The sequence below is a fragment of the Antechinus flavipes genome, chromosome 2 (assembly GCF_016432865.1).
Source record: "Antechinus flavipes isolate AdamAnt ecotype Samford, QLD, Australia chromosome 2, AdamAnt_v2, whole genome shotgun sequence".
NCBI classification, from domain to species: domain Eukaryota; kingdom Metazoa; phylum Chordata; class Mammalia; order Dasyuromorphia; family Dasyuridae; genus Antechinus; species Antechinus flavipes.
This window is the reverse complement of record NC_067399.1, coordinates 464993940-465020988: the sequence shown is the minus strand read 5'-3', so window position 1 is coordinate 465020988 and position 27049 is coordinate 464993940. Positions and strand designations below refer to the sequence as shown.

The following is a 27049-nucleotide window of genomic DNA, read 5'->3' as shown; positions in this document are numbered from 1 at the left end:
TATTTGAAAATATTTATACAATTCTCTTGCTGCACAAGAAAAATCAGATCAAAAAAAGAAAGTAAATGAATAAGAAAACAAAATGCAAGTGAACAACAAGAAAAAAGATTGAGAAAAGCATTAATATTTTAAAGAAGAAGGTATTAACAATCAAATATTTAATACTTATTTTCTAGCTGCTTGATGGTTTGGACATACTGAGGTGGTATAAGTTCTGCTTTCATGTACCTTACAGTCTAGTCAGGGGAGGGGAAGAAAACCAGCTTTTGTTGAATGCTTATTATATTTTAGGCACTATGCTGAGCTCTTTAGAAATATTATTTGAGCTTTTTAAAAACTTTCCAAGATATGTGCTATTATCTTTATCTTTCTAAAATTGAGGAAACTGAGGCAAATACAGTGACTTGCCTAAGGTCATAGTAAGTATCAGTAAGTATCTGAGGCCATATATGAACTGGGTTCATCCTCATTCTTGGCTCAGCCAAGAATTTATTCTACTGTTCATTCTACTGCCTGGTCATTTGAAGCACATGAACGAAAGCAAATAATAGAAGATATTATCTAAATTGTGTGATTACAGAGTAGTATAAAGGCTATAGAAGTTCAATGCATAAGGGCCACAATTGAATATTGGAGTGGAAGGAGAGCATCATGGAAGAAGTTGATTCTTGGTGAGTGATAGCATAGGGCAGAATAGAGATTGTTGCTCTTGGATTTAAAAGATTAGTTAAGCTGCCTTGGGCAAGTCATTTATCTTTTTTCTGCCACAACTTCCTCATCTGCAAAATGGAAATGATAATTGGAGAATAATACTAATCTATAAATAGCTTACATATATTCTTTTGCTCCTCTTAAAATTACTTTTCCCTAACATTTGTTAGATGGTACATATAAGTAACACTTGTTTTAAAAATTAAGCAGAAGGGCAGCTTGGAGAATTTAAAAAAAAAAAAAACTATTTGATTATGGTATCTAAAGTTTTGGTAAATTAAACAACAGCCTGCATAATAAATGCTTATTTGATTCCTTGAAGTGTTTATTTACTTTCAAGAAATAAAGTGCTAAAATAGCTACACACTACAATCTAAGAAGCATAAGTTTATACCTATGGGTATAAACCCCATACTTAAAGCTAATTTCTGCAGACACAGCTGCGGATAGAAGTAAACATCTGATAGGCCAATCTGCTGTAACATAAATGCAGCCCATACTCCTTGTTATATACTCAAAACTATTGAAAGTCTGTTCTAACTTCAACAGCTGTTGAAGGAAAGAGAAAGGGACACACATTTAAGTGCCTATTATGTTCTTGGCAGTGTGCTAAACATTTTACAAATATTTAATTTGATCTTTACAACTACCCTTTGATGAGATGCTATTATTATTTTTATTTTACAATTGCGGAAACAGAAATTTGAGTCATTTACTTTACTCAGATAGTAAGTCTCTGAACCTAGATTTGAACTCGGGATTTCCTGACTCCAGCTTGAGTATTTTTTGCCATTGAAACTGTAATATTGGATATAGAACCCTGTAATAATCCATTTGGTATAAGGAAGGTTGTATTCCCGTGTCATTAATTTGCAGGATCTACTTCTTAACACATCATGGTTCTCAAGATGGTGTCAGAGTTTGCCTAAAGAAAGAATAAGAAATGTATAGATAAGCAGATAGCTGCTCTGATTTTTCTATGTTAGAAAATCAGTTTTATGTCACCTATCCTGCACCTAAGTAATAAATGTTTAATTTCTCTCTCCCTTTCCCTTTCCCTCTCCCTCTCCCTCTCTTTTTCTTTCTCCCTTTCCTTCTCTTACTCTCTTCTTTCTTCCTTTCTTCCTTTCTCTTTCTCTCTCTTTTTTCTCTCAGTCTGTCTCTCTCTTTCCTTCCTTTCTTTCTTCCCTCCCTTTCTCTCTCCCTCCCTCTGTCTTTCCTCCTTTCTCTTCCTTCTCTTCTCCCTTCCTCCCTTCCAATAGATGTCATTTCATCTAGATGTAGTAATTATCTATATGGTAATCTTTAGTTATTACCTTTCTCTGCTTCTGAAAGGAATTTGTTTAATTATTATTCTTGTACTGTTTCTTCCACAATGGATTAATTAACCTTAACAGAAGGTGCCTTGAGTACTCCAGAATGTGTTTGTAGGATCTCTTGTTTTTACTAGAAGCTTTGAATATGTCACTGTGAGACTGTACATTGATAATATAAGTGAACTATAATGTGTATTGGCTAAATTGCTCATTCAGAAGTGTCTGTTCTATTTTTAGCAAATGGTTTCAGTATGAAATTTGGGTTCTAGAGGAAAGATAACTTTTCAGAATAGCTAAACAGCTGTGGATATGAGTTGATTTTCTACTTTTATCCTCCCCCCCAGTAAAATTGGCTCTCCACCCAAGACTCCTGTAAGTAACGTAGCAGCTACCTCAGCTGGGCCCCCTACTGTTGGAACAGAGCTGAATTCAGTGCCTCCGAAATCCAGCTCATTTGTAACTAGAGTACCTGTATATCCTCAGCCTTCTGAAAGCATACAGTATTTTCCAGATCCAAGGACCCAGATATCCTTTGAAGTTCCACAGTACCCACAGACAGGTAAATACTTTGAAGTTTTATATCTAGTTGATTTAAAATTTGTTTAAATATATTGAGTTTCTAAGTTAAAAGGGAAAATTTACTTCTGTTTATCTTTAAACCAAAAAACCTTTTAATTGTTTTGTAACTACTTAAACAGTAGTTCATGGAAAATAATTTCTGTGAACTAATCATCTAGTCAGTCACCCAACTTAACCAATTAAGTAAATATTTGGATTTAGGAAAAATACCAAAATTCATGGTAATTAATTCTCTAGAATTAAAATGCTCCTCCTCCTCCTCCTAAGAGGAGGAGCTAAAATTCTAGAAATGTAGCAGATTTTAAAGGTTCAGTTGGCAGTAATTTCTTTGTAGTAGTATAATTGAATATATAGTTTATTTATAAAATTGAATTAGAGGTTGACATTTTGATTAAAAGCAAACTTTCTTTAAATGCAAATTCAGTGTTTTAAAAAAACTTTTTAAACCATTAAAATCCTGGATAGTACTGAGACCACATGTACTTCTTTCCAATTTTCAAGGATACTACCCACCACCTCCAACGGTACCAGCTGGTGTGGCTCCCTGTGTTCCTCGTTTTGTGAGGTCCAATAATGTTCCAGAATCTTCCCTCCCACCTGCTTCTGTGCCATATGCTGATCATTACAGTACATTTCCCCCTCGAGATCGAGTGAATTCCTCTCCTTACCAGCCTCCTCCTCCGCAGCCGTATGGACCAGTTCCCCCAGTACCTTCCGGAATGTATGCTCCTGTATATGACAGTCGGCGCATCTGGCGTCCACCAATGTACCAACGAGATGACATTATTAGGAGCAATTCTTTACCTCCAATGGATGTGATGCATTCATCTGTCTATCAAACATCTTTGCGAGAAAGATATAGTAATTCTTTAGATGGATATTATCCAATGGCATGTCAGCCACCTAGTGAACCAAGAACAAGTGTACCTTTACCGAGGGTAGGTGATAATGGAAATAAGAAAATAATGCCCTTGGGGTGTGTGTGTGGGTGTGTGTGTGGGTGTGTGGGTGTGTGTGTAACATTAAAATTCAAGCACAGATCATTTTATTTTTCTATATTTCTTATTTGATTACTACCTGTTACCACAACAGAATATTGCTCATATGCTATATCTGTCATATTTGTACCTCTTTTTTACTTTTTGTACTTATACCACTCCAACCTAAACCCATCATGAGCTGATCTAGAATATTGAAGTGTCCTCTGTCCATTCCATTTTGCTCCCATTGCCAGATTAGTTTTGGTAACTAATATCTTAGTCTTGGTATATCACTCCATTTCTGAATAATCTTCAATGGTTCTCATGGTTTATTGAATTAAAGCCCAAACTTTCACTTCCACGATTCCTGTAAACTGGGACTTCAGCCTACTTTTGAGATGAATTTTATACTACTTCTTTTGTGTACTCTTTCTTCTAGCTGAACTGGACTATTCACTATTCTGGCCCTGCTGCCAATTCTGCTTTTTTTTCCTACACAAATTTCACAATACCAAAATGTCTTTTTCTCCTTTAATCTACCCCCTTCTTTATTAATAATGTATCAGTCTTTCATGCCTCCCTCCTTCCATGAAGCCTTTGATTATCTCCTCAGCTTGAAAATTGTTTCTTCATTTGATCTTGGACCATTTTTGTATCCTTTTTATGCACTTGTATGCTGATTTGTATCTGACTATATTTCTTACTACTCTTTCTGTATTGAAAGTCCTTTGAGGATGGAGTCATATTTTGTCTTTGAGTATTGTAGTGACTAGTATAGTGCAATATATATGAGGTGTTTAATAAGTATTCTTTCAGTGAATAAATGTTAACTTCATAGTTATCCTTTTCTCCGTCTGTCTTTTCTACCTCACTCTCTTCTTCAGTTTGCCTTATTCTCTTATTTCTCCAAGCATTTGAGTTAAAAAAAAAAAAAAAGTTTATATACACACAAACTCACACATTACATATGTATATATACATGTTTATATTTATTCACATTTAATATACATATGCTTATTCACATGTATGTATAGTCATATACACATGTATATTTGCAAATATACGTAGATGTGTGTGTGTGTGTGTGTGTGTGTGTGTGTGTGAAACTCCATGATCTCTCACCTTTCCTTTCTTTAAAAAAAAAAAAAAACCATTGGCATAGTAAACTACTTTTGTTTTCGTGGTACAGGCATTTCATATTTTACTCTGCTTTTTAGATAACTAAGAATGTTTGGTTGTTTCCCCTAGGAACCTTGTGGTCATTTGAAGACTAGTTATGAGGATCAGTTAAGACGAAAACCAGAACAGTGGGCGCAGTATCATACCCAGAAAGCACCCCTTGTTTCTTCAACTCTTCCTATGGCAACACAGTCACCGACACCACCTTCTCCTCTGTTCAGTGTAGACTTTCGTACTGAGGTAGGAAGTTACTTAATGCCTTTGAGGGTTAGGCCCAACAGTTTACCTTTACATTTAAAGGAGAAGTGCTTATTTAAACTAGAAGTAGCAAAGTGAAAAATTCTTGAGTGGTTTTTTTGTAAGCACTTACATGGTTAACATATGTCTCTTTATAGCAATATAGTTCTCATTTGGAAGAGGTGTAGAAGTTGCTAGTATTATCATTTATGTTTTTTGGACTTGAGAGATGTTGCCATTTTTCTTAGTATTCAAGTAACTTTTACCTTGGATGCCTTAAATTTAGGTTAGTATTCTCAGACCCATTATTTCCAGAGCAGACTATTTGTTTCATGTGTCTTTAAATGGAATGACAAAAATATATATCAAAAGAAATTTCTGATCAGAACAACAGACATGTTCATGCATCCTCATTTATATAAACTTTTTTTTTTGAGCTCTACCTGTTTTTCTCTCTGTTCAATGCTAGTCCTGATTCTCCTCCCTCTTCCAGAGGGAAATATCATCTTCTTCCTATAACTTTCTAAATTTTACTCTTCTTTCAAAGTTGAATCCTAGCTCTTTGGGAGTGTTCTTTTGCTGCTTCAATCCCACATTCATCTCTTTCCTTTTCTTAATTCCTATCGTTCTATTATCAGAACTAATGGTTTTTCAGCTTCCTATTATCTTACAAATTCATATGTATAAATCTTTATATATTTACTAATTGTAAGTAACTGTAAGTAACCTTATTGATGATGACAGGGAATATGTCATATATTTCTGTTTTTCTTACATTAGCTAGCATTTATAGTAAATGAGGAAATATTTTTTATTTGGCTTACTTGTATAGAATTTGATTTGCATTATATGCTCAGGAAAAAGGGTCAAAGGAAAGATAAATTGAAGATAAAGATAAATTAAGATTTATTTTTTAACCAGTAATTTAAAATTGTGGAAAATAGCTTTGTTGCCATTTCTTATATTAGTCCTAGGAAAACATTACCATAATAAATAAAAACTTGCTTTACTATAATAATTGTTTCATACTAAATATAAATTAGTGATTATAACTAAGAGTTGGCTGTATTTGTTTTTTTCTCTAGTTCTCCGAGAACGTAAGTGATGTACGTGGTACAAAATTTGAGGAAGATCATCTTTCCCATTATTCACCTTGGTCCTGTGGCACCATAGGCTCTTGTATAAATGCCATTGATTCAGAGCCCAAAGATGTAATTGCTAATTCAAATGCTGTATTAATGGTATGATTCTTGGGAATAGTGCATGCTAATTCGAATTTATGAATGAGCAAAAAAACTTTTTATTTTCTTGCTTAACAAATCATACTGTAATAAGTAGACATCTCATTAAACCTAGAATGTAATGATTTGCTTTAAAGAATTAGCATGTGTTTTTATACTTGATGTTCACTCTTGTCTAGCTAGCCAAAAGCTTGAAGTAAATAACATTTCCTGAAAATTCAAACCCAAATCTTCTAAAAGGAAATACTTGTATTACTTATTGAAGAAAAATCATTTATTTGTTTTATTGAAATATTTGTTTTAATTGTATTTTTTCTTTAATACTTAGGATTTGGACAGTGGAGATGTTAAAAGAAGAGTACATTTATTTGAAACTCAAAGAAGGGTTAAAGAAGAAGATCCTATAATTCCTTTTAGTGATGGACCCATTATCTCAAAATGGGGTGCAATTTCCAGATCTTCCCGAACAGGTTATCATACCACAGATCCTATACAGGCTACTGCTTCCCAAGGAAGTGCTACTAAACCTATCAGTGTATCAGGTATTATAGGTTACTCCTAATTTCACTTTGTGTACTGTAGTTCAATTTTTAAAAACTGCTCCACTTTCCTGTGTAAATACATGCAATGAAGTTGTTTCTGTTTTCCATCTTTGTCACTATTGATTATCTACATTTTGCAGATTATGTCCCTTATGTCAATGCTGTTGATTCAAGGTGGAGTTCATATGGCTCTGATTCTACTACTTCAGCACACTATATAGAACGGTAGGAGTTGGCATGCTATATTCATAAATCATAGTATATGCACTGAAAAGATAAATTCTGTCCTCCCTGTTTAGGAGATATATATTCTATATCTTATATGGAAACATGGTGTCATGGAGAGGTCACTAAGCTAAAAAAAGGTTCTTAATCTAGTAGGTTTTGTCTCGACTAGCTGTGTGTGTGTGTGTGTGTGTGTGTGTGTGTGTGTGTCCGTCCATCTGTCTGTCTGTCCTTGGGTAAGCCACTTTGTCTAGGTTTTGACGTTGTAATAGATATCTGATGTCTCTTTCAGATCTAGTACTTGACGATACTACGATTTTATCATAGCTCAGGAAAAAAATTGACATTTTAAGATCTGGTACGATTACTTGAAATTCTAGTTTTAAAAAATTATTGATGGTAATAATAATTGCATCTCCAGTTGACTTATTTACTAGTTTCATTTTCAAAACAAAGTACATGTCAATAAAAATGATGTTTTTCTTTAAAGGGATAGATTTATTGTTACTGATTTATCCAGTCATAGAAAGCATTCCAGTACTGGAGATCTTCTAAGCATTGAACTTCAGCAGGTAGGATTAGTTGTATTGGATATATGTTGTTTTGTGGTTTTCATTCTTGAAAATGAGACATTTAAAGTCTGTCAATTTTTAATTTATATTTTCCTTAGGCAAAGAGCAACTCATTGTTGCTTCAGAGGGAGGCCAATGCATTAGCCATGCAACAGAAATGGAATTCCTTAGATGAAGCCAGTCACCTTACCTTAAATCTCCTAAGCAAGGAAATGGAATTGAGAAATGGAGAGGTAAAGAGAACTGAATCCTGAAATTTAATTAAATTTATGCATTTTGGTGCATGGAAAAATCTCAGTTCTTGATTTATTTTATCAATTTTGCATTAATTTAAACCATGGTTATTATATTTTGATTGCTCTTTTTGAAGATTATATGTTATAATAGAAAAAATGCTAGAGTAGGAATCAGAAAACCCAGGTTTAAATTATATTTCTGTCACTTGTATGAGCAGATTTTTTGATGCCTTTGTGTTTGAGTCTCTCCATTTTTAAAATGAAGACACCTAAAAACTAATAAATAAATAAAATGAAGATAATAATACTTCATACTCTGATATATTTTTCCTTTTGTTTACTAATTATAAAAAGAAACCATAATTCTTTTTTGTCTAAATGTTTCTTGATTTCCAGAGTGATTATACTGAAGATACAGCAGATACTAAGCCTGATAGAGATATTGAATTAGAACTTTCAGCACTTGACACTGATGAACCTGATGGACAAAGTGAACAAATAGAAGTAAGTATAACAATTAAGTATTCTGGGGACTCTGGCTCTTTTGTATGCAGAAAGCATTTCCTTTGGTCTCTATTGTATCTTTACAGTGAAGAGCCAGATCAGTAAAAGATGAAACTTATGTTAGTCTTTAACAGTTTTTAGATTTTATAGTTTGTCTTTTAGAAATGTGCTGGGGAATCAAGTTTTTCGATTTGATTCTATTGAGACACATTTGTCCCTGGTAGTAGTAACAGTACTAAAAAATCAGGAGAAAAAAGTTGCTATTTATTTAAACTTTTTAGTTTTCTTGTGGACAAGTAAGACATATAGTAATCTAAAGTCCAAAATAAATGCCCATCAAATGTACCTATATGATTTAGAAATGTTCTGGGGAAGTAATTTCTTTTCCATATATATCATTTAAACAACAGATGTTAGTTAAATACATTCTATATGCCAAATACTGTATTAGAAGTTAAAAAGAATTAAAATGAAAAAAGAGAAGGAAAGTCTGGGCCCTAATGGAACTTAGTATATAGTCGAAGAACTTAACAAACATAAAAAAGATTGAAATAGAAATTAGAATGTAAATGTACTTTAAGAAATACAAAGTACTCTGAGAATAGAATAGAATAGAATAGAAGACTACTATTAATTCCATATTGAGATGATCATGTAAAAGCCTCACAATAAAAGGTGTTGCACTAGATTTTGAAGGATGAGTAGGAAATAAGCATGTGGAGCTGCTCAGAGCTGGAAGAGTATATGAAAAGAATCATTAAGTTAGAGAGTCATGATATATATGCAGAAAATGATAAATCATCTGTTTTAGTGGGAATATGTTTTTTGTGAAAATAGTTGTAGAAAATAAGGCTGGAAAGTCTAGTGGATTTTTTTTTTTTTTTTATCAAGGGCCTTGAAAGACATGGAAATTTGGACTTTTTTCTCATCAGCTCCGCTTTATATGGTTTGACAGGAAACAAAATATCTTTTCCAAAAGTTACATACTAAATTCTGACACGTTAAAAAAAAAAGAGGATGAAATTTGCTAATATTTATTTTGTGGTTATAATTTCTTTTTATGAGGAAGGTTGAAGTCTAAGAAATTTATCTTGCACCTGGTGAAATATATATATATATATATATATTTTTTTTTTTTAAGGAAATTCTGGACATACAACTTGGTATCACTTCTCAAAATGATCAGCTGCTGAATGGAACTACAATAGAAAATGGCCACCCACTAAAACAACACCCAAAGGAACCTGTGGAGCCCAAGAGGCAAAGTTTAGGTGAAGACCATGTGATTCTGTGAGTGTTAGAAAATTTGAAATCTGTTTGGGGAAAGTGTTAGAAGAAAAGGATGAGGAGGAAGTGGAAGGGACCAAAAATGAAGAGCATGAACATTATAAAAAAGAGAAAGGAAGATAAAGTTAAATTTAGTTGATGGTCAGAAAAAGTACTTAAGTCCACAACTGAACACCTTTTATGGTTTTAGGATTAGGGCACCACTTTGGTTTAATTTTAATTTTGGAAATGACTAAAAATAAAGTGTTTTGTGGACTGAAGCAGCAAAGGAAACTGTTAGGTATGTTAGGTAGAAAAGATATGCATTCAAGGCAACACAATATTTTAAATATTAACTATAAATTTAGGATAGTGAGACTTGTGAATGATTCTAATAGTGATTAAAAGGCAATATGATTCAATGAAAAGTTCATTGGACTAGGAATTAGAAAGTTCAAGGCCCAGGGTTTTTTTGTTTTTTGTTTTTTTTTTTTAAATAATCAAGAGACTTTTTCTTCTCTATGTCGATTGGAGATAATAATGCTTGTGCTACCTAACTCACATAGTTACATGTTTTGTATACTATGAAGCATTCTCAGTTTCATTCTTTTTTCCCTTTCAGGGAGGAACAAAAAGCAGTCCTGCCGGTAACTTCTTGCTTCAGCCAGCCAATCCCAGCATCTATTAGCAATGCAAGTTGCCTGCCCGTCACTACATCTGTCAGTGTCAGCAATCTCATCTTGAAAACGGCTCATATTATGTCTGAAGATAAAAATGACTTTTTAAAGCCTGTTGCAAATGGGAAGATGGTTAACAGCTGAAATGAGGTCCATCTTTGAAATTTGTGACCACACAATGGAAGCATTTACACTAGCTTTTTATATATATATATATAATATATATATTATATAATGTATATTTTTTTTAAAAAAAAATAATACTGGGGGCATCCATTTCCTGTGGACTCTTTGATACTTTGAGCCCTCTTACATTAGCATTCTGAAAAAAAAATAAGAATTTACTTTATTAGGGTAACAAGTTCACTTTCCAGAAATGATTGGAATTTGGACAACATTTTACTTAAGCTTAAAGCAGCTTTTTATGAGTTTGTAGCAATCCGGTGCAGTAACTGAGCCATTCCTCTTTTAAATGGCTTCTATAAAAAAAAAATTAACAACTCAGTTATTAAACTAGCAGGATCCTACAATGATACATCTAGTGAAAGTCAACGTAACTAACTTATTTGTTTCTTTTTTGTTTCACTGAGGGAGAATTTTCCATCTTCTTGCTGCAGCTGCTTTATTTATCTTTTGTTATGGAACTTTGCATGGAATTTTTTTTTTTTAATTTTCCCTTCTGAAGAGTGAAGGTAGGCAATCTTGCCTTAGATTTTTACAGGGTTAACACACTAGCTTTGCTTTAATGCATAATGTGTAGAAGTGTGGTACAGTGCTTTGCTGTAGCATTACAGTTTTTAAAAAAAAAATTCTCATTTTTCCAGGAATAATCTCTGCTTTATTACTATTGATATTTATATACAGGCTACTTGTTTAAGTAATTTAAAAATGTAACCAAGTGCCTAAGTCCTTCAGCTAATGTATTAGATATTGACTTCTCTTAAGTTATATGCAGAATCGTTTTTAACAATTTTGATAAATTATGCACTAATGTAATGGCTGTTTTTTTAATTCAGATTTACACCTGTACATTATTGAATCCAATGACTTGGCAAAAGAATCAGGTGCTTTTAGGCTTTCTTGTGGAAACCCTGTATGTAGTGTTTGCACTGACTAACAAGATGGTATTGCTGGGTTTTAATTTAAATTAATTTGGGGTGGGGTGGGAAAATGTTCATTGAATTGTCTTGGTTAAATATTGTTCATCATAATTTCATGTTCACAATTAATTTTGCATGTTCTTTGGCTATAGAGTTTCAGAAGGCTGTGAAATGTGTAATAATATGACATTACCTGACTTCCAGTTAGACTGAAAAAACAAACTCCAACCAAATAAGAATGGTTTTTTGCCCTGCTGAAATGTGACTGGAAAAGGTTATTTTGACATGGCATCTGAAGGTAGATAGTGTCAACTGATTATCCCCAAGTGTTCTAGAAATAGATTTTTTTTTTTGAAGCTTAAAATTGCACAGTCAACATTTTGAAAACAAAAGCAGGACACTCCTTCCTGGTTACCTTATCTGTATGTAGTTTGTGTCTCTTTTCGTCCCCTATTTCTTTGAGATGAATTTTACTTTTTATTATGTTTTTTTTTTTTTAATTAACTTCTGTGAAGTTGTTTATTCGAGAATTGTACTGGAATATTTTAAGCCAAGCCAATCTTTCACCAGGTGTACTGTATGTAAGGGCTTTTCCTGCTAGCAAAATGCTTAAACAGGATCATGTTATTGGTCGTCTGAGTTGTTAAGTTGTTTTACAAAACCACAGCAATGTATCAGATAAGATTTTGATAACAAAAGTTTTGTGCACATTTCCAGGGGTGGGTGGGTGGGTCAGGGTGGGAGGACTGCCTTTTCCCTGAGGTTTCCTGATCAGAATAAGAAAATGCCAGTGTTTGATATCTGTTTTAATGAACATGCCCATAAAAATGACTGATAAGTTGTAAATATATCTGAGAAACAAGGGGGGTAGTTTTGATATTCTAGTGTCAGTATGGAAGATCTTACACTTTTATTTAATACTCAGATGTATGAAGATATTTGTAGCATAACAGCACAGTAGCCTTTATGTAGTTTCCTTTGGCTAATACTGTTTGTTGCAGTGGCCATTGTTCCCCATCCCTGCAAAGAAATATTATTTATTTCACCTTGTAGCCTGAAATGAATAGGAAGTAAACCATGTTACATTAACTTATTTCTGATGTTATGAATTAGCCTAGAATATTACAGGAACATGATTGTTGTATAATTTATATCAAAACCTTTCTATAAATATGAGCTTACTACATTTGAAATGCTTCCGACATACTTTCTTTGCTGTATGTGATCCTTCTCAAATATATGCAAATCAGTATGTCTGTTTCTTGGATATTTAAATAGTGAGATCTTCCATGTTGAAGGTGATGTATTTTCTTTTTTATTTCTTTTTTTTTCTTTTTTTTTTTTTTTTTTAAGATTTTTAAATTACTATTTTGTTACAAAAACCTAGAGACCTATTAACAGTTTGAGAGCTCCTTATGCGCCCTCAGGGAAAGAACTCTCTGTGCAACAGAACTACACAGACCATCTTCAGCATGTTCTGGGGGTGAATATATACTACATAAATTGATCTTGTGTATTTAACCGTATCTTTTTAATTTTAAAATTGCAATTTTAAAACTTGGTTGTGCTCTGCTGGAGGGGGTTGGGATAACTGCTTAGATGTTTGCCTACTTGTCTGGTGAAATTACATTTGCATTTAGTGTATACCTGCCAACCTTATTGGTATGTCTCAGAACAGATATATTGTTTTTTTAAAAAAAAAGGCAAAACAAAAAAATGCTTTTCTTGCAACGGGTGGTCCCACAGAACAATATCTCCCCAACTTGAAAATTCTTATTACTAACATAGGAATTTATTCTGTATTGAATCTTTACTATGTATAGTAGCAGCCTCACTTTTGTAATTGTGGATGTATTGTGAGGCAAAGGATTTGGATGTGGGCCACTTGAAGAGAGCAGAAAAGTGACCCTTTTACACAAAAGTGCCATGGTAAAGAAGCTAAAAACCAGAACTTAGCTCTGTTTGACAATAATTTCTTGTCATGTAGTCCCTTTTTCAATAAACAAGTATACCTACGTGAATTGAGAGTCAAAAAATCTCAGGCATCAGGGAAACTAAACATCAATAATTGCATGGTAACATTTCTATATGTTGCCTCTGATCAGAAATATTTAATTCTTTTAGCCTGTGGACTTGAAGACTTGACCAGGAAAAGGGTTGACAACAGTCCAGAGAGTATAGCATTATTAATTTTGAATGTAATATCTTTCTGAGCTCTGTGAACAGTATGGGTAATCAGTAGGATAGGACAATCCTGTTGCATAGCCTCATTTCACACATAGGTCATCATAAGCTATTACTGTTGTATTCTCCCAAGCAAATTTAAAGGTGATGACAATTTGTAAAACACTTGATTTCAAAAGCATTTAAGAGATCAGTATCTCAATGGCATGGATAAAAATTGTGCAACATATATTTTAAAGAAAATTTTATTTTCAGTCACCAAGTGGCAGCAATTTTTCAAATAATTTCATCGTGTGAAGGGGTACAATGACTGTTACTTCACTTTCTAATATTGAGTAATTACCATTGTCATGAATCTAATCACTTTATTTTGAATTTGAAGTTGATGCTAAGAATATATAGCACATCCAAATTATGTGCTATTCCAAATTAGTTGTTATGGAATGAATTGATAAATGGTGTGCAACTGTTTGCAAGACCTGGAAGTTGAATCATTTGACAAGTGTCTCTATAATCTCATGTAGTAGACTTTTGACAATTGTCAAAAACCCAAGTTGTTTTGTTAGCATGAAGTACATGTTTTAAGTATGAGCTGCATGTGGTTTTTGCACAGTGTCTGAGTAGTACCTAACTCTTCATTTGAGTCAGTCTCCAGGCAGGATGTCATCAGTATTGATAGATAATCATTAAAGGGAAAAGAGCAACCAATGAAGAAGTTCCTGGGAAGTATGTTTTCTAGTCTTTTAGTAAACATAATGTTGATGGGATCACTTATTTTAGAACATCCCTCCAACATATGGATCCCTTCTGCAAGCATAACACAGATGTGTCCATATTTCTGATTAAATGTGCAATTAATCCCTTGGTACTAGAAGTCACCAGTGTCCCTTTGCTGGCAAGGGAATGTCCTAGACACTAGTATCAAGCTTAGTATGTCAAAATTTCCCATATTATTCCAATGACAATGGAGTTACATCAACAGTAATCCCGTGAATCTTAAATTAGCATTTCCCCCACCCCCCACAATTTTCTAAAATAATATCAAACCAGCAAAACACAAACACTGGCTGCATATAGTACTGCCAAAAGCCAAGGTCATTTGCACATATCCCATCAATCTATCAAGAATTAGGCCTCAGTTAATCTAAGGCATGGAAGTGCATGCGTTCTCTTTAGCTGGGCAAACAATTATACTGTAGTTGTGATACAACACATGTGGCTTTTATTGGTACTGCACATACCCACTGTACAGCCACTTGGGAGTATCGTGGTTAGCTTGCAGCATCTGCTGTCTGCATTTATACTGTTTATCGCATATTCTTTTCCCTGAAAGTTTAAGAAAATGTTTTTTCTTGTTGCATTGATTACATTTTATAAATTTGCTTAGCTGGAAAGTTTGGGAAAAGAGGCCTGTTTGTCAATTGTACAACCGATTGTGAAGCTCTAGTGTGAATATTTTTACGTCTGTATTAGACATTTTCTTTGCAAATCTATTGTTCGATTGAAATGTAAATGAAATTAAAGATGGTGTACACCCATCATGTATAAAGCAGGCACCATCTCTAAGATGGATTTAAATGCTCATTTTTAAGGCATATACTCAGCTTCTATTTAAAACTATAATTTAAATAATTCTGTACAATGAAATGGGGGATATATATGGGAATAAATTCTATTCCATTTATTTCAATTTGAATTTCCAAATTGTAATGTTTCTCTTTGTGCTATAGGAATAGGATTAAATGGGGGAAGGCTTGGACTCTATACAGGCCTGTATTTGGGGGGAGGGAAGAGATGGAACAATGAGGGTTGTGATAATACTGAATAGCAAAGAGTGAATTCTGTGTGTTTTTGCTGTAGCACTGAAGTAAAAAGATATTAGCTTTGGCTGTTCACAGAATAGAGCATCATGGTTTTCAGTGTTTGAGAGAAAATTGATGGAAAAAGTTTGCAGTACTTGACATGTATTTGCATGCACAAAATAAAATTATTTGTCCACCTTGAAAGATTGTTTCGTTGTATTTCAGGTCATTTTCAAAAGGTACTCCAAAAGTAAAGTTTATGTCTTACAATATCTTAACTGTGATTTTCCTGTTTTGCCTGGTAAAATTTTGGTGTTGGCAACCTAGGAATTTGGGGATTCTAGCCCTAGTTTTGCTACTGACTGTATGACAAAGTTTTAATCTTTTTTGGTTTTGTTTCTTCCTCTATAAGAAGAATTGGATATCAAAGGCTTAGCACAAATACCATTAATATTCTGCAGTATCCTGCTTTCTAAATCTTGTTATTTTTATATTGCAAAGGGTTTCTTTGAGAGGCTTTACATTTTTTCCTGCCAAGAGCAAATTAAGAAAAAAAATAACATTCCTCCAATATTCCAATCCAGTGATGCATTGAAATAGTCCCTTGAATTCAGCACGTTCTTTGGCCCTCGTAAAAAATAAGCGAACCACTACATGGATTGTGTGGCCAAAATTAACGAGGAAAGTTTTTGTCCTGTAGCGGCACTCGTAGTCTGGCTGGTGTGTGGGCGGGATGTATTATGATTGGTTACAACTAGAGCATGCGGACTGGGATCAAGTGTGCCGACTTTTGATGGCTCTACCCTAACTGGGGTAGCTAGCTTCCGGTTTCTCTGGGCTCTTTGAGTGAGTGAATGTCTAATTCCCCTCCCTGCTTGAGCTTCATTGGTAGCTTTCAGCTGCCCTTCCGCGTCCCGGAGGCGGAGTTGCCCACCGGACGGGACCGGGGAGTGAGCTAAGGAGGGTTAGCTGCGTGGGAGCTTTGGGAATCGAATAGGGGAGGGGTTTGGCATCTGCGGGGGGTGGTGGGCAAGAGGGAGGATGAGTAAGGGGGGCGGGGAGAGGGGAAGAGGGCGCGCGGGCACAATCGCGTGTTAACGTCATAGTCTGCGTTATCTTTCACCTAATATACGGGGAGGCCTAGAAGGAGCTTCAGGGCCTCGGGGCGGGAGAATGATGGTTTTCCTCGCCCAACTGAATCACCCCAGTCTCCTATCAAATGGGGAGAACTCTGGAAATCCACTCTCTACCCCTAGAATTAGCGAACTTCTTCCCCAAATCTGTGTCCTTCCCTCCAAACCACTCTGGCTTTGTTAGAAATACACCAGCAAGTGTTTATTAGGCACCTACTGGTGTGAAGTATTAGGCTGGACTCAAAACGAAGCAGCTTTCGACCCAAAGCAATTTACGCTCTACAGCAAGGACACGTGTGTGTGTGTGTGTGTGTGTGTGTGTACATGCATTTTTATATATAATATATGTAATATGTAATTTCTACGGAAATTAAATACAAGGACGTTTTCTTAGGGGAGGAAGAGGAGGAACAATTAAGGGTGTGGGAATCAAGAGAGGTTTCAGGAAGGTGGTTTTTTAATTGAAATGTGATTCTAAGAGGCCATTTGAAGAATGAATGCAATATTCTAGGTTGGGGAGGGGGATGCATAATGCCCATTGAGTAAGGTGTGAGGAGCAGCCCAAATTAGGCAGAAATGGAAAATGTGTGAAGGGGAATTATGTCTAATAAAGCTAGAAAGGTAGCTACCTTTTCATAGTACTTATCTTTTCACAATCAGTCTGGGGCCGGATTGGGAAAGGTTTTAAAGAAATGTTTTATTTGTTCTTTGACATAATAGTGAAGTATATTGAGTTTAGGAATGACATGGTCAGATCTGCACTTTAGGAACAATGTGTGGAGTTTGGATTGGAGAAAGGAGGGACTTGAGGCAAGGAGACTATTGTTATAGTTCAGGCAAAAAATAATAATGGCTTGAACAAATGTAACAGAATCCTATAGTAGACCTATGTGAGGAGAAAGGAAAGTATTTAGGAATTATGTAGGTAGAGAGATAGTGTGAAGATAAATGAACAAACTGGTTAGATTGGATAGAATCAAGCATGATGGAGGTTGTAAAACAGTGATTATAAAGATGAGGTTTCCCCCAGCAACAGTAAGTTTTGAAGAGGGATAAATTTTGAGGAAAATAATGAATTCTGTTTTAGACATGTTGAGTTTGAAGAAACAAGAAAGCCAGGGTTTTAGTCATGCTTTTTTTTCTGTGTGAATCTTGACCTTTGTTCAATTTCCTCATAATTAAAATGAAGGAATTTACTTCTAGCTCCAATATTCTGACTTTCTGTCCCTTTTTCAATCTTAACATTCTTCATTTTAATCTTCCAATTTTGACTGTATCTTATTAGTTGCTAGGATTTGTTGAAGCTAGCCCCAGAATGTCTCTTGTCTCATTTTCTTACAAGTTGCCTTAGTCTGCCCACCCTCACTCTCGTCTTTCTTCAAACCATGAATCTTAAAGGGAAATGAAAGGAGACAGAAAATAAGCTATTAAATATAGCCCTGGGGAAATTTTGATGAGTCTAAAGTAAGGTAGTAGCTGTGCGACTAAAGAGAAGGGACATACAAAAAAGATGTTCCTTTAAAATAGCCTAAATGACTTGACAACTGTTTGGGAGTATTGTTAAAAGAAGGGTCAAAGATTATTCTGATTGTGAATCTGGGTAATTGACAGAATAGTGGTGGCTTCAATATTTGTAGGTGGTAAGAAAGATGATTAATTTAATTTTAGATGTACTGAGTTATCACATATTAGTAGGTACACAGTTATTAATTAGATCAAGATGTGGGATTAGAGCTAGGAGAGAAGCTATAGATTTGGAAATCATTTGCATCTCAAAGGAGAGAGCACTGAAAGCGAGTAGTCAGGCAGAACTTTAGGGAACAACACTTTGTTGGGAGGAAATGGATAGTGATCCAGCAAAATGGGGTAATGATTGAGAAGGAACAATCACACAGGTAGAAAAAGAGAGCAGTGCCACACAAGTCAGTGGAAAAGAGGAGGAGCCAGTAGTGCTAAAGTCTACAGAGGATCAAGAATATCAATTCAGGGATCATAGATTTGGAGCTAAAATTGACCCGCAAGGTCAAATAGTCTAAGATCATTGGTAACGTCAGAGAGCTGTTTTAGTAACATAATCACATCAGACAGATTATAAGGAAAGCTGACAAGTGAATAGGTAGTAAGAAAATAAAAGTAACAAGTGTATATAACTTTCTAGTAAAAGAGAAATATAGCTTGGGGAGATGGTAGTCAAGTGGAGGGTTTTTAAGGATGTATTAGATGATATGGAAGGAAGCAGTAAATTGGAAGAAATTGAAAATGAAGCAAAAATTGATTCTGAAATAGAACATATTCCTTAAAAAGGGAGGATTGAGAACCACTAGGAAAGTGTTTGACATTGGTAAATAATTGGATCAGTTTAGGAAATGTGCAAAGTTTTGAAGGTATTGAATAGGGGAGATGAGAGGCCTCAAAAGGGATGACTGAAGATTCTCAGCAAAAATTTGTTTTTTTACTAGAGAGAATTGGGCTTGGTGCCTGCGAGAAGATAGGGTTTTTTTAAAAATCCACAGTAGGAGAGAGAAAGAATAAAAGGAATGTCTTTCAATATTGAAGTCTTTATTGAGGTTACATAAGATGATCTGTTTAAAACCCAGTCAGCATGATTGTGTGACATCCAGTGGCAGTTAGAAACTTGGAAATAGGAACAGACGGACATGTTGATCCAAGGTTGAAGAGTGGCAGAATGGAAAAATAAGGAGGCAAAGGAATAAAGTTTGGAGGACTATGCTTTGGACAGGTCCTTTCTGTCCCTATTTTATATCTGATCTTGGTGGTTGAATTGATGCTTGAAGTGATGAGCTGGTATAACAAAGACAGGTGGTGGAACTGGAAGTCATAGTAAGGATAAAGAATAGACTCAGGAATTAGAGGAAGAAATGGAATAGTTTAAGGACAGTTTAGGAGGAGGTCAAAGCAGAATTTCAGAATTTAAGATTATAAACATTAAAGTCTTAAGTGTGACCACCTATGGCTGGTTGAGAAAATGGATATCATAAATAATTAAGAGTTGAAGAATTTGATAATGGGGAGGAATGGGTGAGGGGAATATTCAGAGGAATACTATCATGAATATTTTTTCCTCAGTGGTAAAGGACTGAATTAGGGTGAATAAGAAGACAGTGATCTGGCTACCATTATTCTCTCCAGAGGGCTTTCCCATTTAACAAATAGAATTTTTTAAACAGGAAAAAAAAAAAAAAAATCAGTGCAGCTGATAAACTGAAAAAGACCTCCACAAAGAGGTGGGTTGAGGGTGTCATAATTCTTTCAGTCCTATTTTATCTTTATAATTGTACTACATATATTTTTGGAGTATTTTTTGTGAGGTTGTTCTTTCTATTTACATTGTTATAGTTACTGTGTATATTGTTTTCTTGTTTACTTTACTCTGCATCAATTCATTTAGATTTTTCCCTCATTTTCTTTATTCATCACATACATAATTTCTTAACAGTAATATTCATGTACCACTTTGTTTAGCCTTTCTCCAATCAATGGACAGATATCCATCTACTTTATTTCCATTTCTTAACTATTACAAAAAGTACTTCTATATAAATATTTTGGGGTATATGGGAACTTTATTTTTCATTGATGACTTCCTTAGGGTATAAGTGCAGTAATGGATTCTTTAGTTCAAAAGAAATGGACATTATAGTCACTTTATTTGTGTAATTCCAAATTGCTCCCTGAAATGGTTGTATTATTTCACAGTTTCATCAACAATATATTAGTGTATCTATCTCTCTACAACTCTTCTAACATTGGCTATTGCTATTTTTTATCATTTTTGCTAATTTGCAGATTATGTCATGAAACCTTAAAAAAAGTTTTTTATTTGTATTTTTATTATTACTAGTTATTTGAAACATTCTTTTATGTGATTGGGAATATTTTGCAATACATGTCTCACCAGAGAATTTTGATACAAAGGTTCCCCTCTCCTCCTTTTGATCATTTCTCTTTTTATCCTAGGGACATTAATTTTATCTGTGCAGAAGCGTTTCAGTTTCAGGTAATCAAAGTTATCTTTTTAATTTTTTTTGTATTTGCCTCTCTTGTTTGATTAAGAATATATCTCCCATCGATAACTTTGAGAGGTATATGATCTGCCTCTTTTCTAATTATTTTATTGTATAATCTTTAATATTAATGTCATGTATCTATTTAGAATGTATTATAAAATGTGGTGTATGGTGTTCATTTTAATTGATTTCTGCCAGGCTGTCTTCTAATTTTCTCAGAACTTTTTAGCCTGCAAGGAGTTGTTCCTAAACAATTTATGTTTTCAGCTTTACCAAAGAAATCATCATTATTTCCGATTTTTCCTTGTTTAACTTATCTCTATTTTTTGAGAAACACCAGATGGTTTTCATGACTGCTGCTTTATAATGTAATTTGAGATCTGGAAGTACTAGTTCCTCTTCATCCCTTGTAATGTTTTTCCTTAGATACTCAAGATCTTTTGTTTTTCCAAATGAATTTTGTTATTTTTAAACAACTTCTATATAGTGTATCCTTGGCAATTTGGTTACCATAGCATTAAAAATAAAAGTTAATTTTGGTAGTATTGTAGGTTTTTTTTTTTTTTTTTTTTTAGTATATTGGCATGAGCATAATAAATGCTTCTAGCTATTTAAATTATCCTTTATTTCTTTAAGAAAAATTTTTGTGTGCTTTGGCAAGTTGATCTCCAAATATCTTATGCATTTTGCAGTTATTTGGAATGGGGCTTCTCTATTTTTGTTTCTTGGATTTTGTTATTACAGAAATACTAGTGATTTAGAGGGTTTTTTTTCTGTAAACTTCATTATCTCATAATATCTTTGCTGATTCCCTCAGACTTAACAAGTATATCATATCATCTGGGATATTTTCTCTTTCTTTACCTGCTTTATTCCTTTAATTTTTTTTTCTTGTCTTATTATTGTTGTTAGGCATTTCTAGAACTAAATAAAGTATTAGTGAGGAGAGTAAATATCCTTGCTTCATTCCTTTGTTTATTGAAAAGATTTCTAATTTATCTGCATCACTTATGATGTTTGCCTTTGATTTTAATTACTTTTTTTTTAAGGTCCCTCTCTACCTGTACTTCATCTATTTATCCTATATAGACTTTTTAGGCTGAAAAAGTTGTACTTTGTCAGAGACGTTTTCTATATCTGTTGAAATAATTGTGTGGTTTTGTTATGTTTTGATTTTAATAAGATCAATTATGTTGTTTATTTTCCCAATATTGAAGTATCTTAAAATCCCACTTGGTCCTAGTGAGCAATTTCTTGGACAGATTTAATGATATTGTTTGTAATATGTAATCAATATTAATTAATAATATTGGGCAATAGATTTCTTCTTGTGTTTTATTTTTCTCTGGTTTAGGTATTATGACTATTTTTCCTCATAAAAAGATTCTGGTAAGGTGCTTTTTTTCTCTCAAGATTTGAAGCATAGATAATAATTATTCTTTAAAAGTTTGGTGGAATTCTCCTTTGAGAATTCTGAGGGCCAAGAATTTTTGCTATTTGTTAGTTCCTTTATAGCTAGATCTCTTTCTCTTTCTAAGACTGGGTAACTTAAGATCTGTATCTGCTCTTCTGATAGTTTGAATATTTTATGTTTTGGAAAGTTTTCCTCCATTTTAAAAATATATTCTTATGTACAATATATTCTGATTATTCTTTTTATTTATTCTAGTTTTATTATGATTTTACCTTGTTCATTTGCTTTTTTGTTGATTTAATTTTTTGCCCTACTTTTTAATAAGATTAGGTAAAGGTTTAGCAATTTTTATTAATCTTTTCAAAGAACTAGCTTTTAGTTGTGTTCATTGTTCAGTGGGTTTTTCTTTTTCTAATTCATCTATTTTTCCTTTAATAGTAATATCTTCTCTTTTGTGATGATTTTAAGTTTACTTATTTTCTCTTTTTTCTATTTTGCTAATGCATGTTTGTAAGAATATTTTTCCCTTTGAGGACTGCTTTAGCTGCATCCCAGAAATTCTAATATTTTTTGGTCATTATTTTCTTTCACATATCTATTACTTTTATTATTATTATTATTATTTTGATTTGCTCTTTCACTCATTATTTAGGATTTCCTTCTTAAGTCTTTATTTGATTCTGTGTTTTTTGTTTGTGGTCCATTTACCAATGACTATTTTTATTGATTTATGGTTTGTAAAAGATATGTTATTTCTCATATTTTACCCTTAGTTGGAATATCTCTGTACTTTCTGTACATGGTCAATTTTGTAGAAGTCCCATGTCATGCTGAGGAATATGTATATTCTTTTGCAATCCAGTTTTGAAGATATTTAAAAATATATTGTAATTTTACTTTGTCCAGAAATTCATTTAGTTCCACATTTTCTTTTTCATCTTTTGTGATGACCGTGTTTAGCACCCAGAGTATATTAAAATCAGCCGGAGTCAAGATAAGGGAAAATCCTTGATCTTTATTCTTTGGGGAGGTGAAGGGGAATGGCATAAGAAACACTAATTCAGCTGGCAGTGACTCTGGCTCTCACACTCCACCCACAAATCCTCTACACAGTCTCCTATACAACACATCAAACTTTCACAGAGAGTAGGTGGGTGATTTTTTTTTTTAAGCATATATTAATAGAGTATTGTCCAATTGCTAATTAGCCTCAAGTGCTCAGGACCTCAGTGTAACAACTCAAGAGCTTCAGCCCATTACAATCTTTTTGTTTGATATATCCAAAACTGACAGAGTAGGATATTGAAGTTTCCTGTGATATGTTACTATCCATGTTGTCTTAATGTTACCTTTATCTGGATTGGATGTTAAATAAAGCATTGGTAGTATATAAAGTTTATTCCTTGGAGTTTTCATTTTGGGATCACTTTCAGAAAGTGATTGGTGAATTATTTCAATTCTATTTTGCCCTCTGGTATTAGGATATTAGAAAGTTTTCCTTGATAGTTTCTTGAAAGATGATGTCTAGGCTTTTTTTTTTTTTAGATCATGGCTTTCAGGAAGTCCAGAAAATTTTAAAGTATCTTTCCTGGATCCTTTTTCTAGATTAGTTGTTTTTTCAATGAGATATTTCATATTACCTTCATTTGTTTTATTGTTTCTTCATGTCTCATAGAGGCATTTGCTTCCATTAGCTGGATTCTAATTTTTAAGGAACTCTTTTCTTCTGTGATTTTTTTTTTTAACCTCCTTTTCCTTTTGGCCAATTTCACTTTCACTTTTAAGGAGTTCTTTTCTAAAGTGAATTTTTATGCCTCTTTTTCCATTTGGCCAACTTTGCTTTGTAAAAAGTTCTTCTTTTCAGTAAATTTTTATATATCTTTTTTTCATTTCACCAATTCTGCTTTTCAAGGCATTCTTTTCCTCACTGGGATTTTTGTATCTCTTTTGCTATTTGACCTGTAATATTTTTAAGGCATTATTTTCTTTAATATTTTTGCCTCTCTTATTAAGCTGTTGACTTTTTGTTCATGATTTTCTTGCATCGCTCTAATTTCTCTTTGCAGTTTTTATTCTTCTCTTACTTGATTAAAAAAAATTTTTTTTGAGCTCTTCTGTGGTCTGAAAACAATTCATATTTTTCTTTAACGCTTTGGATAAAGGGATTTTGACTTTATTGTTGTCTTTTGAATGTATGTTTTGATCTGCCTTGTCACTATAGTAACTTTATATAGTCAGAATTTAATTCTTTTCTTTGCTCATTTTTCTAGCTGTTTTTAAATATATATTTTAAATATACTTAACATATATAATTTAATATATTTTTGTATTTTTTTTCTCAATTTACATGTTAAAACAATTTTCAAACTTTTAAAAAAAGTTTTGAGTTCTAAGTTCCATCTTCCCCTCCCCCCACTGTAGTAAGTAATCCCATAGAGATCATACATGTCCAATCATGTAAAATATTTCTATTCTATATTAGTCATAATTTTTTTTTTTTTTGGCAAAGCAATTGGAATTAAATGAGTTGCCCAGGGTCACACAGCTAGGAAATGTTAAGTGTGTGAGGCTATATTTGAACTCAGATTTTCCTGACTCCAGGGCCAGTGCCCTATCCATTGCACCATCTGGCTATCCCTATATTAGTCATTTTGTTCAAGAAGATTTGAATTAAAAAAAAGGCATGAAAGAAAGTGAAAAATAGTATGCTTCAATCTGTATTCAAACAATATCAAGTCTTTCTCTGGAAGCAAATTATATATTTCATCATGAATCCTTTGTGATCATCCTGGATCATCCTAGTATTGCTGAGTATAGCTATGTCATTCACAATTTTTTATCATAAAGTATTGTTACTGTGTATAACATTTTGCTTCTGTTCACCCATTTCACTTTGCATCAGATCATGTAAGTTCAGATTTTTTCTGAAATCATCCTGCTTGTCATTTCTTATAGTACAATAATATTCCACTACAATCATATACCATAGCTTGCTTAGCCATTCCCTAATTGATGGGCATCCCTTTGATTTCTGGTTCTTAGCCTCTACAAAAAGAGCTGCTAAAAATATTTTTGTACAAATAGGTCCTTTTATCTTTTTTTCTTGGTTATCTTTGCAATATAGACCTAGCAGTGGTATTATTGGATAAAGGGGTATGCACAGTTTTATAGCCCTTTGGGTATAGTATCAAATTGCTCTCTAGAATGGTTAGATCAGTTCAGAACTCCACCAATAGTTGCACCCTATTTCTTGACTTTTATATCTTTGCTGAAGTAGGGCTCTGCTTCCAGAGTGAAGGGTGCACTGACTGTTCCAACCTTCAGGGATTTTTGTCAGTTATTTTCTAGGGACCTGTAAGTTTTTAGTTATTCCAAAGTTGTGTGTTTACTACTCTTCTGGTCTGTATTTTTTTCTGTGATCTACTATAAGCACTTTTCTTTGCCCTGGAACTGTTAAGGGTTTTGCTCTACTGTGGCTGTAAGCTCTGGTGTGCTACTACTATTCTTCATCCTAGAATTGTTATTCAGAGTTTTGACTTGGATCCAAATATGGGTAAAACAACAGCCTTATGCTAGCAAAGGGATCCTTGCAATCTAGAACTCCAAAAGCAGCCACTATTGCTGCTGATTGAATCACTCTCAGTGTTTGCACTAGCGCAACCTGCACTACACTGTGCTCCACTCTCACCTTGGTGTGACAGATCTTTCCTGCCAACTTAATAACATTGTACTGGAAAATTGTTTTATGTCAGCCTGTTGTGGATTGTGTTGCTGCAGAATTTGATTTGGGGCATTATTTAAAGATATTGGGAAGATTTTAGGGGAGAGGTCAGGTAAGTTTTTGCCTTTTCTCTGCCATCTTGCATCTACCTCAGGAAAAGAGATTACTAATGTTCTGTTTTTCACTCCTATCATTTTACAGTTAAGGAAACTGAGGCCCTATAAGGGAAAGTGACTTTTCCAGAGTTACACAGGTAGCAAATTGTGAAACTTAGATTAAAACCTAAGCCTCACTCTAAGTTTAGGGCTGTTTCCACTACTATATATTGTTTCTAACTTCAATTATAACAAAAAATGATAATTTATAGTTGTGTAGTATTTCAAGATTTATAAAATGCTTTTGTCATTAATGTTATGAGGGTAAGTGGCATAACTATTATTATTCTCACTTTAAAACTTGTCCAGTGTTGCACAGATAGAAAATGTCAGAGCTAGGACTCAAACACTATTCTGATTTCAATACCAGTATTCTTTGCAATTAAAGCAAATATATCTAAAGAACCATCATGTGGGAGATGTATTAAACTCAATCTACTTGTCTTTAGAGGGCAGTACTGGGGCCATTTGGCAGAAATTACAGAAAGACAAGTTTCAGTTCAGAATCTTTCTAAATACCTTCAGAGCTATGCAACAATGGCATGGACTGCCTTAGAAGTTAGTGAATTTCTCATGACTTAGAAGATCTATAGCCAAAGATGAAGGTTTACTATGCTATCTCATACCTATGAGAAGCAGATAGCACCCAGGACTTGGATCAGAGTTGGCATCTGGCCTCAGACATTTCCTAGCTGTGTGATTTTGGGCAAATTTCAGTCTTAATTTCCTTGTTTATAAAATGGGGAGAACAATAAAAACTACTACCCATGGTTGTTGTGAGAATTTAGGCATTAACATATGCTTATAGTGTTTTGAAAATCTTTAGGAATTATGTAAATGCTTATGTAATTATTATTATACATGGAGTTTTTGCTCAAGTAGATATTTGGTTAGATGAACTCTGAAGTCCTTGATAACAGAGATTCTGTGATTTTCTGTCCTTAGACACCATGACCACCATGGATGATAAACTGCTTGGGGAGAAGCTGCAATACTACTATAGCAGCAGTGAGGATGAAGATAGTGAGAGGGAAGACAAGAATAAAGATGTGGCACTGGGTGATTCTGTTCCTGGAGAGACTGAAATGTCCAGGGATGGTATCACAGTTAACACAGGTACTGGAAAACTCTATTGGACTCATCACTTTTGTGATTTTCTGGCCCACACAAAATGATAAACGCAAATTGTTTTTATAAGTACTAAGCTATGAATGAGTGGATTATATCCCCAAATTTGGATAACAATA

General features: G+C 33.8%; 2 protein-coding genes across 10 annotated transcripts in view; both read left to right on the top strand.

The window, feature by feature from the left end:
- The window catches only part of RC3H2 (ring finger and CCCH-type domains 2), a 56153-nt gene extending 45195 nt beyond the window's left edge, over positions 1-10958 (top strand). For 2 of the 4 annotated variants that reach the window (XM_051979588.1, XM_051979586.1), the window contains 11 exons: positions 2372-2586; positions 3108-3544; positions 4835-5005; positions 6088-6243; positions 6572-6785; positions 6926-7010; positions 7501-7582; positions 7681-7815; positions 8215-8322; positions 9464-9593; positions 10211-10331. In XM_051979588.1, the coding sequence (XP_051835548.1) occupies positions 2372-2586; positions 3108-3544; positions 4835-5005; positions 6088-6243; positions 6572-6785; positions 6926-7010; positions 7501-7582; positions 7681-7815; positions 8215-8322; positions 9464-9593; positions 10211-10239 (1762 nt within the window). In that variant the 3' untranslated portion in view covers positions 10240-10331. Of the gene's footprint in view, positions 1-2371; positions 2587-3107; positions 3545-4834; positions 5006-6087; positions 6244-6571; positions 6786-6925; positions 7011-7500; positions 7583-7680; positions 7816-8214; positions 8323-9463; positions 9613-10210 lie in introns of all 4 variants that reach the window. The other 2 variants (XM_051979584.1, XM_051979585.1) reach the window with 2 other exon arrangements.
- A 5145-nt stretch (positions 10959-16103) lies between these two features.
- Positions 16104-27049, top strand: part of PDCL (phosducin like) — a 31691-nt gene continuing 20745 nt past the window's right edge. The window contains exons 1-4 of one of the 6 annotated variants that reach the window (XM_051979591.1): positions 19707-19729; positions 20463-20502; positions 21867-21901; positions 26748-26918. In XM_051979591.1, coding sequence (XP_051835551.1) covers positions 26753-26918 — 166 coding nt within the window. In that variant the 5' untranslated portion in view covers positions 19707-19729; positions 20463-20502; positions 21867-21901; positions 26748-26752. Of the gene's footprint in view, positions 16198-16223; positions 16316-19671; positions 19730-20462; positions 20503-21866; positions 21902-25842; positions 25901-26747; positions 26919-27049 lie in introns of those variants that run through there. The other 5 variants (XM_051979590.1, XM_051979589.1, XM_051979593.1 and 2 more) reach the window with 5 other exon arrangements.